This window comes from Pongo abelii, chromosome 9, assembly GCF_028885655.2.
Source record: "Pongo abelii isolate AG06213 chromosome 9, NHGRI_mPonAbe1-v2.0_pri, whole genome shotgun sequence".
Classification (NCBI taxonomy): domain Eukaryota; kingdom Metazoa; phylum Chordata; class Mammalia; order Primates; family Hominidae; genus Pongo; species Pongo abelii.
The window spans coordinates 87875807-87893596 of NC_071994.2; the positions used below are offsets into that span (position 1 = coordinate 87875807).

Sequence of the window (17790 nt, forward strand, 5' to 3'; positions counted from 1 at the left end):
ACATTTGTGTTATACAGAATAGAAAAAGAAGAGAAACCTCTCCAAATTGCTAGATTTGACTTCGGAAATAAATTATGTAATTTTTTTTACAATCACTTACATTTCATTTATGATAACAATTAAATGAACTTTAACCTACCATGCCTCTTGTAAGTGGCAATATAAGACAATACAAGTGGCAATACAAGGCAAGAAGGTCTGTGAATGGTCTCAGAATGTGACTGACTGACTTCGTCTTAGAATGAGGCTGACTTGAGCCAAAAAAATCTTACCAGCTGACATCTATAAAGAGAATGTGTAGGGAAAATCATAAATAATATCATCTATGCTACTTAGATATATGTCACATATATATTTATTTATTTAATAGAGAAGGGGTTTTGCTGTGTTGACCAGGCTGGTCTTGAACTCCTGGGCTCCGGTTATCCGTCCACCTTGGCCTCCCAAAGTGTTGGAATTATAGGCATGAGACACCTCGCCCTACCAGGTATATGTCACATATATTTAAAAAGCTACAGTTGGTCTTCTGGTAGACTATATATAAATAAAATCAGAGAAAGTAGGAGAGCGTACTAATATCTGTTTAGTTATTATTTACTAGATGCCAGCCACTTTATATGTATAACAGAGAGAAGAGTTTGCCATTTAAAAACCCAAACTGTCTCAAGCTCTTAGTAAGGGTTGATTAGCAAATCATTTTCCAAATATCTGCAGTCTCATACAATGACCCTTTGCAAATAGGCCACAAAACAGGTGGGACAAAGGAGAGAAGGAATTCTCCCTGCTCCACAAAGGAGTCAAGGGGTGTGACATCTTACCATTAGAAATTTAATAAACTCTTTTGAACTGATTATTGCCCTCACCAACAGATGTTTTCCCTAGAACACATTACATATTGAGTATGAGGTCTCTAGTTTCATTTGACCTCTTACTTTATGATTTTAAAGCTAAATGAAGCCTTGAGAGTTCATGATATAGATTCCTCCAATTCATGTCTCCATTATCCCAAGTAAATTCATTTAAATTATGAATGATGAGTCAGCATTACAGATATAGAGAACCGAAACTAACCAGCAAAGGCCAGGCTACAGAACTGATGCAGACAGAGTCATCAATACTATTACCATTTAACAAAAGAATTTAGATGACTTCCCCTTAGCAGTGGTAGATCAAGGCATTCCTTCACCCAGATGTGCACTTCTCCAGTTGTAGGAAGCTTTTTACCTACAACAGAAAAAGAAGAGAAAATTTTCACTGCCAGTTCTCCCTTGGCAATACTGCGTCCAAAGATGTCAGCCTAAAAATGTTCTGGCATACTAGCTAGTATTTGATGATATCATCTGAACTGATTAAATCTATACAGTCTTAACTAAGTCTTTCATAATCTGGTTTTACTGAACTCGATAGCTCTATAAAAATAATTCATATTGACTTTAAGTACCGAGTATTACATCATTAGTACATCATTCATTTGGGGTTTTGCTTGATTCAACAAAATCAAACATCAGGAATGTGAATCATCCATTTACGGTTATATTCAAAATATCTCAATGAAATGCATATACCTTTCAAACATTAATACCAGTATCAGTTGGTGCTAGTGGAAGACATTTAAAACATATTGGGGTATAAAGTAACCAAAACAGGTATTGGCTAAGGTATAGTCATTTTTAAGAGTAGTTATACCTTTTTTTTTGAGACAGGGTCTCACTCTGTCACCCAGGTTGGAGTTCAGTGGTACAATCATGGCTCACTGCAGCCTCAACCTCCTGGGCTCAAGTGATCCTCCCACCTCAGCCCTCCCAGAGGAGCTGCAACTACAGGCATGTGCCACCACACTTGGCTAATTTTTAAATTTTTGTAGAGACAGAGTTTTGTCATGTTGCCCAGGCTCGTCTTGAACTCCTAAGCTCAAGGGATCCACCTGCCTCAGCCTCCTAAAGTGTTGGAATTACAGGCGTGAGCTACCACACCCAGTCAAGAGTGGTTAAACATTTTATAGGGATATTGTATGTACATACATAATAGTTAATATTATGGGCAGATAGTTACTAAGAAGTTGGCTTAGTCTGAAATTGTTGTCTAGGCTGGGTTCATACGAACAGAGGAATGCCACCAGATTTTTCTGAATGGGTTAGCTCAATCAGTCAACCAAACAGTACTTAGTGAGCATCTATCATATGCTCATCTCTATGCTATGCTAGGAACATCATTAAATATACAGAGAATACATGAAATAATCTATGCCCTTGGAAAATGTTTATAGTTATGTTGGAGAGAATAATTCAAATAAAATGATAAAAATGTAATATACAGTGAAACTCCAAGTTATTACTGTAATGTTCCAGAAGATGATATGATCAGTGAGATCTAATATAGTTAGGGAAAGCTTTATGGAGGAGATGGGGCTTCATCTAAGACTTTGGTAGGTTGAGGAGAAGAGGAAGCCATTTCAAAGAAGAAAAACTACGTGGACAAAAATTCAGACATGGTGGCACCCATCACAACACACAATACCCCTGTCCTCTACTACCAAGTGATAGAAGGAAAAAGGGAAATGGGGTTTCTATGAATGTTGACTTTAAATGATAGGATACAAATTATATGCAAAAGAATCTACCTTCTAGGAAAATCCAGAAGTTCAAAGGTGGTAGTTTGACAGCAATCCGGCCTGAAAATATGCTTTGCTTGCCCTCTAATTCTTTCTTTTTTGGGGGCAGGGGGTGGTATAAACTACATCAGAATGCTTTTCTTTAGTCCAGTCACTATCCTCACCATCAATTATTTCTTCCATCTCACTAGCTTCACTGCCTGGTTACTGAAAGCATTTGAGTTTACAACCTCTGATTTCAGCCATAACATTCAGACAGATTCTTAAAGAGACTAACTTGGGGAACTTGCTTGGGAAATGGAGCAAGGAGCTGGCTGGCATTCATTTCCTGCTAGTCTCTTGCTCCTTAACTGGGCTGAAGACCTGACAAGGAGGCAAATGATAATCTTGAGGGAAAAGCTTTATCTCTTAATGAGACCCTGAGAGGGGAGGGTGAATGAGCTTTAAGTTCTCTGGAGTCCTCTGAATTCCCACCTGTGAAAAAGAACACTCAAGTTCTATTCTTATAGCACTATCAATAAGTCCAAATTCCAAACACAGGAATACACAAATTCTAAATACAGGCCATTCACATTGTGCAGATACAAACTTTTTGGAGAGTGAGGTGAAACCTAATGACTATAAACTAAACTAAAAAAAAAAAATGAGAACTTTCTCATAGAAACAGAAAGTAAAATGATGATTACCAGAAGCTGGTAGTAGGGGAAAAGGAAATTGTTGGTTAATAGATAAAGAGTTTCAGATTTGCAAGATGAAAAGTTTCTGGAGATCTGTTTCCCAACAATGTGAATATACTTAGCACTACTGAGCTGTACAGTTAAAAATGGTGAAGATGGTAGATTTTATGTTTTCTTTTTTTTTTTGCCACAATAACAAAAAAAGAATTTTCTTATTTACAACTGCGAATAGACTCATTTGGTCTATACATTACTAAGTTGGTAAGTTTGTTTAGGGCCTCACCTTTGAAAACACATACTAAATACTGTGAGAAGGGAGGGATAAGGAAAGGACATAAATTTGAATAGAAAATCATTACATACCAGGGACTGGCTCTGGGACATACTGGAGAGCTAGTTTCATGTCACCTCTGTTTTCTGCTTCAAGGGCAACTGGTGCTGTCTGAAAAGTGAAGAAATGTCAGCAGGTGGGAGACAGACTTTTCATCCTGTTTGTTGGTATAGGTCCCATTACAGAACCATATCTGTCCCATTTCTGGGACCATGTGTCACTCATGAGTGCTCTGGATTAAAATTTCTCTCTGCATCAGAACTAGACTGTTGCCTTAATACCTGGGAAAACTAGGCTGTATATCTTGAAAAATCTTGCAGGATACCCAGAAAATATTTCAAGGCCTTTAGTCTCAAAGCTGGTGAAGAAACCAGAATGGCTTTCTTGGAGATGGGAGAGGTTTCTTCGAATGCTTTAATTTTGATGAAAACACAAATATTTTGTTAGCTATTCAGCCAGCATATAAAACAATTTATTTGTATTCCCTTTATTTGAAGGAGCATGAGATAGTGTGTGAAAGTAAGGGGGAAAAGGCCATATCTTATATTTTCAAAGCTGCACTAATCTGATTATTTTAGGCCAAATGCATAGAAGTCTGTAAGTATAACAAAGACTGAACAATAATTTTTTAAACTTCTATCTGTTATTTTCAAGTACACGTTGAATATTCCTTATCTGAAATGCTTGGGATCAGAAATGTTTCAGATTTCGGATTTGTTTTTTGAAATTTGTAATATTTGCATATACATAATGAGATATCTTAGGGATGGGACCCAAGTCTAAACACAAAATTCATTTATGTTTCATATACATCTTCTATACATAGCCTGAAGGTAATTTTATATAACATTTTTAATAACTTTATGCAACCCATCACATGAAGCAGATGTGGAATTTTCCACTTGCGGCATCATATCAGCACTCAAAAAGTTTCAGATTTTGGAGCATTATGGATTTGAAATTTTTGAATTAGGGATGCTAAACCTGTATAAGAAACCTGTATAAGATAGTTTTTTACTTTCAAATTCTGGCTCTTTAGAGCTTTATTTTCAAAATATGGGTATGTATCAGAAACGTAATGGTAGCCAGTTAAAAATGAGATGCTTTTGATATCTTCTGAGGAGTTCAGGTCTTGGGTAGGGCTAGAAATAAGTGCTTCAAGTGATTTTGATATAACATTTGAGAACCATTTCTTTAGTGGAACTAAAACAGTTCCACTGTTGTGTAGACACTAAGTTATGGTTTGTATTAGTTATTTATATTTATCACTTCCTACTATGATGGACTAGCTTGGATCACATCAACCCCTAAACTAAGAACAATTTAAAAGATGGGATTTTAAGTATCAATTTGAAAGTGCTAAAGAATTATTAACACAGACAGGACTCAAATGAACAAGATCTTAGAGTCTGACATTCTTCTCTGCTTTTCACTTTGAGACATTTAAGTAGTGCCAAACTGAGCACATAAAAAAGCCTAACAGAATGAGACTGAAAAGGTGAGCAGGACTTTTAGCAGTTTCATGAGGCTAGGGAGACAAAACTTGGAGTCCACAGCCTGTCAAGAAGGAATAGCACTGGAAAAACACTCTAGACCAGTGGTTTTCAAAGTACAGTTTCTAGGCCAGCAGCATTGACAGGGAACCTGTTAAAAATGTATATTCTTGGGCCCATAAACCTTGGGAATAGGGCTCAGAATCTAGTGGGTCTATTTTTTTTTTTTTTTTTTTTTTTGAGACAGGGTCTCGCTTTGTTGCCCAGGCTAGAGTGCAATGGTGTGATCTCAGTTCATTGCAACCACCACCTCCCGGGTTCAAGTGATCCTCCCATTTCAGCTTCTTGAGTGGCTGGGGCTATAGGTGCATGCCACCAAGCCTGGTTAATTTCTTTGCAAAAGCAGGGTTTTGCCACGTTCCTCAGGCTTGTTTCCATCCAACTCCTGGACTCAAGCAATCCACACCTCAACCTCCCAAAGTGCTGAGATTACAGCTGAGAGCCACCACACCCAGCCCCAGAATCTGTGATTTAATTAAGTCCTTCAGGTGAATCAGATGCATGCTGATTTTGAGAACTATTTCCCATGGCTTTCAGTTGGAACCTCTGAAGGGCCTTAGCCTAGGAATACAAGCAAACAAAAACTAGACCAGATCACATGAAAACTGGGCTTGTGCTTCAAAGTCAGTTCATTCCCAGATTAAATGAAGGTGGTCTATGCCTGCTGTGTCAGAAGCAAAAGTAAATCCTCCCAAATTATTCCTAGAACGTTCTCATAGGCAATACCCCACATATGATCAAAAAATGAACGGGCATACCAAGACAAAGAACTAAGTGTCCAAACTAAGATTTTAAAAAATAGATAAGCAGGACTCACAAATGTTTAAGATATTGGAATTTTCAAGTACATACATTAAATAATTTTGCATGCTATATTTTTAAAGACAATGTTAAGATAGAGAATTTTAGGAGAGAAATGGAATCAAAATAGTCAAAAGAAAATATACTTTTGAAAATATAAGTTTTATATTATAGATTGGGTTAAATTGTAGATGGTTTTAACAACAGAATAGACATAGCAGATAAAATTGTTGAATTGTGAAAAGGTTAGCAAAAAATGGACTGAAATATAAGAAAATAAGAATATACAGAAAAGACCATAAGAGACATGTTGGACAGAATAAAAAGGTATAACATACTTGTAATTGGAGTTTCCAGAAGGAGAGGAGAAAATAATGGGGCAAAAGTAATATTTGAAGAAATAGTTGCTGAGAAATTTTCAAAGTGATGAAAGATACCAAAACATAGATAGATTCAAGCAGCTCACTGAACCCCAAACCTCAGGATAAATTAAAGAAAACTACACCTAGGCTCATTATAGTACAATTGCTAAAAATCAAAGGCAAAGAAAAGTATCCTAAAATCTGGAAAAGAACACATAACCTTCAAAGGCGCAAAATAAGACTAATAGCTGACTTCACAACAGAAATGACCAAATACTATGAAATGACATCTTCAAAACACTGAAAGAAATAATTGTCAACCTAGCAACAGAGCAAAAATATCCCTCAAAGATTGAAAAAGATGTTATGATACCAAGAAAATCTGAAAGAATCTGTTGCCAGGAGATATTCACTAAGAGTAAAACTAAAGGCGAGTCTTGAACAGAAGAAACAACTCCACGGATAAATCCAGGAAAGGATAAAGAGCAAGGGAAAGGCAAATATGTGGTTAAATCTAAATTAATAGACTGTATAAAACAATAACAGTAATGTCTAATGGGACTTAAAAATATATACAATTAAAGCATGACCAAAAATAGCACAAAGGATGGGAGAATGCGTAAATGGAGTTAAAATGTTCTTGGTTCCTTTCACTGTTCTGAAAGTGGCAAAAGTTCTAATTTATATTACAGTTTGAATTCAAGGGTGCATATTATAATCTCTACAGGAACTAATAAAGAAAAATGAAAATAAACTATGACTGACATATTAAGAGAGAGAAAAAATGGAATAATAATCCCAAAGGAGGCAATTATGAAAATAAGAAAACAGGACAAATAGTAAGATACTAGATTTGGACCCAAATATGTCAATAATTATATTAAGTGCAAATGGACTCGATAATCCAATTAAGAGACAAATATTTTAAGGCTGGAAAAACATCAAAACTACTGCTTATAAAAATATATCTGAGCTACAAGAATTTTAAAAGGCTGAAAATCAAAAGATAGAAACAAACTTCTAATCAGAAGGAAGCTAATAGAGCTATACAAATACAGGCAAAGTAGATTTTAAGGCAATAAGCATTACTAGAGATAAAAAGGGAATTTCAAAATTATAAAATGGTTAATTCATCAAGAAAATATAACAATTAAGTTGTATGTACATGTAATAAGACAATCTCAAATATAGTGAATCAAAAATAATAAAACTAAAAGGAGAAAAAGACAAATTCACAATTGTAACTCTCCTAGTAATTCACAGTACACACAGACATAAAATCCATGAGGATATAAAAGATTTCAGGAACTAGTTTTGACTTAATTGATAAATATAGAACATTACATCCTTTAATCATTGAATACACTTTGGTTTCAAGTGACACATGGAACATTTATCAAAATTCAGCCACATATTAGGCTAAAAGTCAGTATCAAATTTCAAAGGATTGAATTATTTAAAAGACCTTCCTGAAGTCTCTGAAACATTTGTGTTAAATGATTTAAACATTCTCCCAATAACCTTTTTTACCTTTCTTTTTCTTCCTCTAGTTTAAAATTATCCCAAACTACAGATCTGTACTCTGAATTAAATGCAATTAAGCTTTTTCCTATACACCAGGTACCACATCAACCAACCAAATAAACAAACAGAAAATTCCGGACTCACCTTCCGCTTCAGAGGGTACCATCTCAATTGTTTATTCTGTTTGTTATCCCAGTCCCATGTTTCCAAATCAAGTTCCACCTCCCCTAGGAAACTATTGCGCTTAAATGAATCCCGATGCCAAACGGACAGGTTCAGTTTCTGTGTCTTTAAGATTTGTTTTTCAATTTTATACTGAAGTTCAAAGAAGAAAATTAAATGATGAATAACATTACTTGATGCCAAAGTTATAACACAGAGATGAAGAGAAAATTCATCTGTATATATCAAATTTTCTTATCTGTTAGGTTTCAAGTCCCAAAAATATTGCAAAGTCATCTTATTCTAAGTGTCTTGTTTCAAAGAGCTAAAATCGATCTTTCATAAAAGCTGATTTGCTTCCCCACTCTGGAAAAGCAAACCAAGGCTCAAATATCATAGTTGGTAATAGCTCTCTAACAATAAAAGCCAGTTTTTCAATTTTCGCTGAATATTTTTAGACTAGATGTAATACAAAATTCAGTCTAAAATACAAATCAAATGTAACCCAATTCTCTGTTTTCTACTTAAGAACAAGGTCTTTTTAAAATAGTCTTTTTAGAGCAGTTTTCGGTTTACAGCAAAACTGAGCAGAAAGAACAGAGTTCCCATATGCCATGTATGCCGCCACATACACACACCTCCCCCACTATCAACATCCCACACAGATGAAGTATTTAAAATAAATAAATAAATAAACTTGTCTTTTCCTGCTTCATATGGCCAAGTAGAAAAGGTCTGGCATCCTAACCGTTTTTCATCTCAAATGTAGTCAATCTTTAATTACATATAATCATGGAAAGGACAATAGTACTTCTAATCTAAAAATAATTTCCATTTGGCTTCATGATGTACTACTTGAATGACCATTGTGGTTGTAGTAAGTCTGCCTTTCTCTGAGCTTAACATTTAAATTATCTGGCTTTTCCTGAGTATAGGGTTGAAGTAGCTGACCCAGAAATAGCCAGGGTACTAGGGTATATCATAGTCAAACTGTAATTAAAAACTTGCTACAAAAATTCTACAGGTGGTTAATTCAGACCACGGATGACTGAGTGTTGATTTAACGGCGTATTTTTCCAGAGGATGATCAAATACTTGGACAGGGTTTTCAGAAAGAGGGAATGAACAACACTTATTTTTAGTTTAAATGATCTGTTAGTCATGACTAAGGCAGCATGATGTAGTTTTGGGGAAGAAAAAGAATATGAGCCAAGTATACTTTCTATTCATCTGTCCATTTATCTTTCCAGTAAACATATTTTGAATACCTATCCCAGATTAAGGATCAAGATTTATTAAATGCTTAATGTGTGTTGATTTTTCACACAAATTAACTAATTTACTGTTCTCCACTGCTAAGGTAGGTAGGTAAGTACTATTATTCTCTTCCTTTTGCAAATCTGAAAACTAGCATTAACCCGACTTGGCAGATCTGAGGTGCCCAAAGACACACAGTTTACAAACAACACTGAGTTGGTCCCTACCCTCATGGAACTTACAATTTAGTGGCAAGGAAGACAATAAAACCACTAGTTAAACTGCTGTTAACATATCCTGCTATAAAGCAAGATTATTGAGGCAGCAGACAGCAGGAGAACTTAGGGGTTAAGCACAGCCCCTCATAAGAGGAGGTATTTAAGACAGTATAGGAGGCAGTTAGGGAAATAATGTGTGGAAGAATATTCCAGCCTGAAGGAACAGAAATTCACAGAATTGTGAGAAAATGTACTTCCTTACAATAATGAAAAGAATTCAGAGTGACTGGAACAAAGACTATGAGAGAGGAAAGTTGAGGCTGGAGTTCAGGTTGTGAAGGGACTGGTGTGCATGTTAAGAAAGATAGCTTTGACCCTAAGGGTTATAGAAAGCAGAAAAATAGCATAATCAGAATTGTGCTTTTATAAGATCATTCTGGCTGCAATGCTCAACTTTATCAGCTATGGGTTTTTTTTGTTTTTTGTTTTGTTTTATTTTGTTTTTTTGAGACAGAGTTTCACTCTTGTCACTCATGCTGGAGTGCAGTGGTGTGATCTCGGCTCACTGCAACCTCCGCCTCCCTGATTCAAGTCATTCTCCTGCCTCAGCTTCCCGAGTAGCTGGGATTACAGGTGCCTGCCACCATGCTGGCTCATTTTTGTATTTTTAGTACAGATAGGGTTTCACGATGTTGGCCAGACTGGTCTTGAACTCCTGACCTCAAGGGATCCATCCACCTCGGCCTCCCAAAGTTGCTGGGATTACAGGCGTGAACCACCTCACCCAGCCAAGTTGTGTGTTTTTAAATAAGTTACTTCATTTCTCCAAGTTTCATTTGCCTCATCTGTGAGATGCAGATACCAATACCAGCCTGCCAGTGTATATATGGGGAGTGAATGAAATAATGTATACAACATTCATGTTGTTTTGTCTCAAACAAAACAGTCTCAGACATTTGTATTCCTTTCCTTCTCCTCTCTTGGTGACTGACTTTATCCTGTAGAGCTACTACCCAAAGAAGACATGGTAAACAGGTCAACATCTAGGATTTTCCGATAGAGTTCACAGATACCCGCAGTATTTCGTTATACACAGGATTCAAGGTTTTCTTCACTACGAGTGTTTTCTTCTTGCCCATTTTGCCTTTGTCTGGTAACAAATAGGCCTTTACATATCTGAAAAGGAGAATTGAACAAAGTCAAAGAAAATAAAAGTTATGTTTCCACCTCTAGTTTTTTAAATACATTGAAAACTGACAGCAGAAATAATTATTTCATGACACTGAGAAAAGCAGTGAATAACAAATTTTCCCACCAATACCTTTATACGTAAATGTGTAAAGGGTTTTAGTGGAATTGATCATTTTATATTGTTTTGAAGATTTTTAACGGACATTTCCTGAATTCCTTTTTTCCTTTAGCCTTAACTAATATGCAGGGGTGGAAAGGGGCAGAAAACACACTTCCAGGCCAGGCATGGTGGTTCACACCTGTAATCCCAGCACTCTGGGAGGCCAAGGTGAGCAGATCACCTGAGGTCAGGAGTTCAAGACCAGCCTGACCAACATGGAGAAACCCCATGAGCCAGGCTGGTCTCAAAAAAAAAAAAAAAACACACACACACACACAGAGCTACAAAGTTAGCTGGGTGTGGTGGTGCCTGCCTGTAATCCCAGCTAGTCAGGAGGCTGAGGCAGGAGAATCCCTTGAACCCAGGAGGCGAAGGTTGCCGTAAGCTGAGATCATGCCAGCCTGGGCAACAACAGTGAAACTCCATCTCAAAAAAAAAAACAAAAAAGAAAACACACTTTCAGCATAGAGCTTAAATCTGTGTGTTCCCCTAGTTTGTTCCCCTCTGAGAAAACGCTTTGGTGCTTGCAGTATTTTTAAGTTTTTGTTACTGTCTTTTGAAATAAATTAATCTTAGTAAATACCTAGTCAAGTTATCTTCAATGTTAAAAAAAGAAAAGGATGTTGAGCTCAGTTGTTTTTATAATAAGAATAAAAGAAAAAAAGATTGCACTTGCCTCAGCAAAATAATTAAGAATCAGACTTCTGTATAGGGATAAGTAGGGAATACCATTCAGCATTTGCAAAAAAAAGAAAAAAAGAAAAAAACTGAAGTGCAATCAAACCTGTGATTAAAAAAAATAATTTTAGTAATTTCCCCTAAAGTTCTGTAAGATATAATTTAAATATGAAAATTCTCTCATTCTAGAGTCTTAACTATTTTTATACCACTGAGCATTATGAAGTGTGTCCCATGTGTCCCTAATTTTGTAAAAAGTTTGAGAGTGTGGTGGAAAGAGATGGGTTCAGGTCCTCATTCTTCATTTTGCTTCTATCTGAATTCACATATATGGGTTACTTGTCTTCTCTGGTCCTTGCGTTCTTATCTGTAAAATGAAGGAACTGAACAAGATGACCCCAAAGGTCCCTTCCAAGTTGAAACATTTTGTGCTTCTCTGTGATTTTTTTTTTTTTTTTTTTTTTTTTGACACAGAGTCTCGCTCTGTCGCCCAGGCTGGAGTGCAGTGGCCTGATCTCAGCTCACTGCAAGCTCCGCCTCCTCGCCATTCTCCTGCCTCAGCCTCCCGAGTAGCTGGGACTACAGGCACCCGCCACCACGTCCGGCTAATTTTTTGTATTTTTAGTAGAGACGGGGTTTCACCATGTTAGCCAGGATGGTCTCAATCTCCTGACCTTGTGATCCACCTGCCTCGGCCTCCCAAAGTGCTGGGATTACAGGCGTGAGCTACCGTGCCCAGCCTTTCTCTGTGATTTTTATAATTTAATGTTTGACATATGAATTTATAGAATAAAATGACATTTCCCCCCAACTCTTCAAACATTCCTTTTAACACATACCCTCCCTCCTCTTGATTACTTTATTTCCTTCCAATTCCTATAAGATTGACAGTTGGAGAACTAAGAGAAGGTAGGTGACTCTAAAATGTACTTACGGGTCTGAACGCTGTTTTTTTACATCCGCTGCTGCTAAGTCCTTACACTGGGCCACAAAAACATGCAACTCCTTCAGTGACTCCACATATTCAATTGCAAACTGAATATTTCCTTTAACTTCCAGATTGCCAAAGTCTCCACTATAAACACTCATCACACTGCCACTCACCTGAAAGCATCAGAAATACATAGTGTTTGTCTCTATCTCATTCTTAAACCTAGCACAAGGATCACGGATATAATCCTTGCTGGCATTATTTCTTTAGCTTGCTTATAAAAGCAGTTAATTCAATATAGCATAAAGATGTATCTATAAAGACAACCTGACATGATATACATGACTAGAGTTTTTTGTTTCATTTTGTTTTTGAGTCTCACTCTGTTGCCCAGGATGGAGTGCAGTGGCTTGATCTCAGCTCACTGCAACCTCCACCTCCCAGGTTCAGGCGATTCTCCCGACTCAGCCTCCCAAGCAGCTGGGATTACAGGCACATGCCATCACGCCCAGCTAATTTTTATATTTTTAGTAGAGATGGGGTTTCACCAGGTTGGCCAGGCTGGTCTCGAACTCTTGACCTCAAGTAATCTGCCCACCTCGGCCTCCCAAAGTGCTGGAATTACAGGCGTGAGCCACCGCGCCCAGCCGACTAATGTTTTTAAATAATTTTCCCTATAAGACATAGATGAAAAGTGAAATGCAATGTTATTTAGATGCTGGCTCATTTCAAAGCAGGGTGATTTTATGCTAGGTGGCATTCAAAGGCATCCATTTTGAGGCATGCTTAATATTTAAAATCTGAAAGAAAGAAGATGTGAGAAAACCCAGACACTCTAATCATAGTGACACACTGCTGTATCAAATTTCCAAGGCACTAAAAAGGAATTTTACCATGTTACCCATCCACTGAATCTAGAAAAATGCTTACTGAGCCATGCGCTTTTAGAGGTCAGGAAGGGTAGAAAATGGATGATTGATGAAGGGAGTTTAAAACCTTCCCAAAGGCAGATTTTTATCAGCAGAAACTCAATTTAAATAGGTTTTTAAAAACGGTTTCAGAAACACAAGGCTAGCAAAAATTTAAGCACAGCTTTATCATTTCTTTAGCATACTTAGGTGAAATATATGTATGTGTATGCATATCTGATACTCACATAAGTGTATGTGGATATATACTCAGATATATATACTCAGATAAGTGTATGTGGATATATTTACATATATTTTTACATACATACTACATGCACACACAACTTCACCTTATGCAAGAAGTTCTATGTAAAGTCAAATTTGTCAGATTCCCTTAAATCAAATCTGAGTAACTACACTTAAGGATATTTCCTTTTAAAATGCTGCTCAGATGCCTTCTAAAAGGCAAGGAATTACCTCTCATATTCTTTCATGTCAACCAGTATATTGATTCATCAGGATTACTAAAAGAGAGGTTCAATTCTATGCCTGCAAATCATATATAAAAGCATATCTGATACAAGCAGATTTTATCATAGTTACCCCATTTGTTGCACAGAAAAATTTAGTGGTTCATCTTCTTGGCAATTTACGTTTATTTGTGAAGTACTTACATCATCAACAACAAAAAACCCCACAAACATTTGTTTATGATGGATATGAACCCCGTTAGTCTAAAAAAAAAAGATAGATGTAGCTAGCCAGAAGCTAATTATGGATTAGAGAAACTGCTTGTGCCCTGAGAAATACAGGAGGAGGCTGTTTTACAATGAGCATGAGCACGTCAGAGCAAGGTTCAGAGATGCGGAGAGATATTAATATGAGCCTTTGTTTACATACAGAAGACAAGGACGTCATGCCAGAGGAGCTGCTAAGATTGGTTAAAGAGCTCGGGCTCTTCTTGTGTCTGCTGAGCTGGTAACTGCTTTCTGATGCTGTATCTGTTTCTCTGTCATCACTCTACAAAACAGCATATAATATGCACAATATTTAAATTCAGAATGAGTTAAGATCAGAATCTCTGTTTAGGCAAAGATGATATTTTGGTATCCCACTGACATTTATGCAAGGTCAAAGGATGCTAGTGCTAATTGCCAGGGTATGGGATTCAGGATGGAGTGGGTGGTCTGCCTTGACCTCACCTAAGGAGGAAGGCAGTGCTTAGCTACCAAAATAACAAAGTGATTTTTTTTCACCTACAAAGTAGTCTCTCCCAAAGTGCTGCAGAAGACAGCACTATTGTGAGCTTTCTTGCCACTCTTTTAATATTATATATTTATTTGCCTGGGGAACTCTATTGGTATATATGAGAAATTAACTTTACCCAGATAATAAAAAGATTTACTGTTAAAACCAAAACATCATGTTTAATTCCTCTTATTAGCACAGCCCCTAACTTCTCTAAAAATCAAATCTTTTACTTGACATACTATTAAACTAGGAAAAAAGAAATGCTAGTCTCATCTGTTTCAACGCAAGGCCATATATATATATTTTAATTTTCAAAATTTTTAAACTTCCCCTTACATATTCCTGTGTTATTATGCTTATCTTTTTGTTCCTAGAGTTAAGTATATTAAATTATACATTCTACCCACATTAGATTTTAACACATTTTTTAAAAAAAGTAAGATACAGGTATTTATTTTAAATATGTCTGAGGAAGTATTTACCTGGGACAAGAAAGAAAAGTGACAGTAACAAATTTTGTTATATTTGAATCTAAAGTTTATTAAATAGTAGCTTTAAAAATTTATGATTCAGAATGAGCTCCTTTTAGGGTTAGAGAGCTTATGGAACAGTTCAGTGGCACCAGGGGTTAAGGGACACCTTTATGGAGTAGTTAGTTCATGCCAGCATATTCCAGGACCATGCAATTATGCATCAATATAATGGATGCCAATTCTAATGCAGATTAATAAAGGAGTTAAAGGAAAGCAAAATTAATGCTTTACGTGGATAAGAATCCTTTCTCAAGGATTAAAAAAATTCATATCTTTTAAATGTCTCTGTTGTCACACTCTCTCCCCACATGCTGACAGTCATTTCCCTCTATTTTAGCGCCTACTGCATTCTACCTAGTATATCAGATCATTAGTGAATTATTGGAAGGATAGGACTCTGTCTTGTTGATCTGGAATGGTGTTTTACACGTAACTGGCACTCAACAAATGGGACTGATGATAAGTCTCAAAGGGAACAGATGAGCAAGGCCTGATTGCATTTCCACTTTCTTTAATACCTAGTTCAACCCTATACCCCACGCAAAATGATACAGCTTAATTCTGGCATCTCTGATACACAAACCCAGATGATTTGAACTCTCTTCTGTGTGGAGCTATGAGACAGCAGGTTAAAATTGAAGGAAGGAGAAAAATTAAAAACCAGGAACTTATATAATTTGCCTCAAAAAAATATATATATATACACACACATACATATATATACACACAAACACACACACACACTTTTTTTTTTCAATTAGAGTCTCACTCTATCGCCTAGGCTGGAGTGCAGTGGCACAATCTCGGCTCACTACAGCCTCTGCCTCCCGGGTTCAAGCAATTCCCCTGCCTTACCCTCTCAAGTAGCTGAGATTATAGACATAAGCCACCATGCCCGGCTAATTTTTTGTATTTTTAGTAGAGACAGGGTTTTGCTATGTTGGCCAGGCTAGTCTCGAACTCCTGGGCCTCAAGGGGTCTGCCAGTCTCAGTTTCCCAAAGTGCCAGGATTACAGGCATGAGCCACCATGCCCGGCCTCATATTATTATATGGTTGAACTGCATGGCATGCCTACTACTGGCTTCTAGCTAATGAATTACTTCCAAAGAATGAGTGATTCTTTCCAAAGGAAACTGTAACATGTGCTCTTAACCATAGGCAAGGGCTGAATATTTGCAGATACAGTTCATCGAAGGCCCAAGAATGGACAAAAGGATGCCCAGGCCAGTGACAGAATATAATTTATGTGTTGCCCAGAGCTTTCCTCAACATTCCATCTACTAAGAGAATGCTTGATAATGAAGCCTTTTATTTCACCATTAGAAATCAGACCAAAACTACAAACAGTAGCAGCTAACATTTACCAGGTACTCATTATATGCCAAGCACTGTGCTATGTGTTTTCCCTGCATTATCCTACCGATACCCCACAACCTCACGTGGTAGGTGCAAGGAAACCAGACTCAGAGAAGGTACTGAATGTGTCCATGATCACACAGAAAATTAGTATCATAACCAGGACTAGGGATATCTGGCTCCAAAGCTTAGGCTCCTAACTACCTGACTGCAAGAACATGGAATCTTAATTAAGTCAAAGGACCTGAGTTAAAGTCCTAGATCTACTCTTCAGTAGCTATTGGATTTGGGGAAAGTTATTTAACCTCTCTGGGGCTCTTTCTTCATTTGTAAAATGAAGAAAATAGTCCTTACCACATATAGTTAGTAAGAGTTAGATGACAGAATGAGTATTAGGTACCTGGCACATATTAGGTACTCAATGAATAGTAAATTATAGTCATGTGCTTTCTTAAGACCGTATAGTATACAGTATAGTCGTTAACAGCACGCAACTTGGATCTGTGCTCCAGTCCTGGTTGAACCCCCTTCTAGCTGAGTGAGGTTAATCTTCCTTAGTCTCAGTTTCCTCACCTGTAATGTGTGGGGATAATGATGGTGCCTACCTCCTAGGGTTGTTGAAGGATTAAATGATATATGTAAAGTGCCTGGCACCCAGTAAATACTCCTTAAAGCTTGCTGTGTCATTGTTACTTTATTAACAAACACTTTCAAACTAGTCATGCTGCCTAAATTAAGTTTTCACAAATCAAGTCGACTCCAAACTACGGAGGAATAATCAGTTCATATACCTTCCTGGATTTCTTATTTTGTACTAACTTTGAAACAAAAGTCACATTCCTAAATCTATGCAATTTGACTTCACTAACCAAAACGAGTTACTGTTTGAGTCGAATGAGATGTGCCTTTCCCTGTTCCAGGATGAACAACACTACTTCTATTGACTTGAAAGGCAAGGGCCAGTCCTTCTGACCTCTTTGGTCTCTGCCACAGTGGAATACAAACACACCAACCTTGGCATAGCAATTCCAACCCTCTGTCTCCATTTTTCTGAAGGTACAAAAGACAAACTTGCCTCATCTTGGAGAAATGCTGGAACAGACTTGCTCATCCTTTTGAGTTTGTCAGAGTGAGAAAATGGATTATCAGGTTGTGTAGGCACTGTGGAAACTAAACAGCAGCATTTCCATTTCAAAATTATTCTTACGATTGTCAGAAAACATTAGACATTAAGTTGAAAACATACTTTCATTTAATCTATGAACAAACATGTTTTTGTAAA

The 17790-nt window shown here is 36.9% G+C and overlaps 1 protein-coding gene across 43 annotated transcripts in view; it reads right to left on the bottom strand.

The window, feature by feature from the left end:
- The window catches only part of SYTL2 (synaptotagmin like 2), a 116479-nt gene that overhangs the window by 2587 nt on the left and 96102 nt on the right, over positions 1 to 17790 (bottom strand). For 20 of the 43 annotated variants that reach the window (XM_054523934.2, XM_054523935.2, XM_054523932.2 and 17 more), the window contains 7 exons: positions 17584 to 17678; positions 14268 to 14387; positions 12460 to 12629; positions 10570 to 10672; positions 8004 to 8174; positions 3652 to 3730; positions 1125 to 1224 (listed from right to left, as the gene is read on the bottom strand). In XM_054523934.2, coding sequence (XP_054379909.1) covers positions 1125 to 1224; positions 3652 to 3730; positions 8004 to 8174; positions 10570 to 10672; positions 12460 to 12629; positions 14268 to 14387; positions 17584 to 17678 — 838 coding nt within the window. 43 annotated transcript variants of the gene reach the window in all.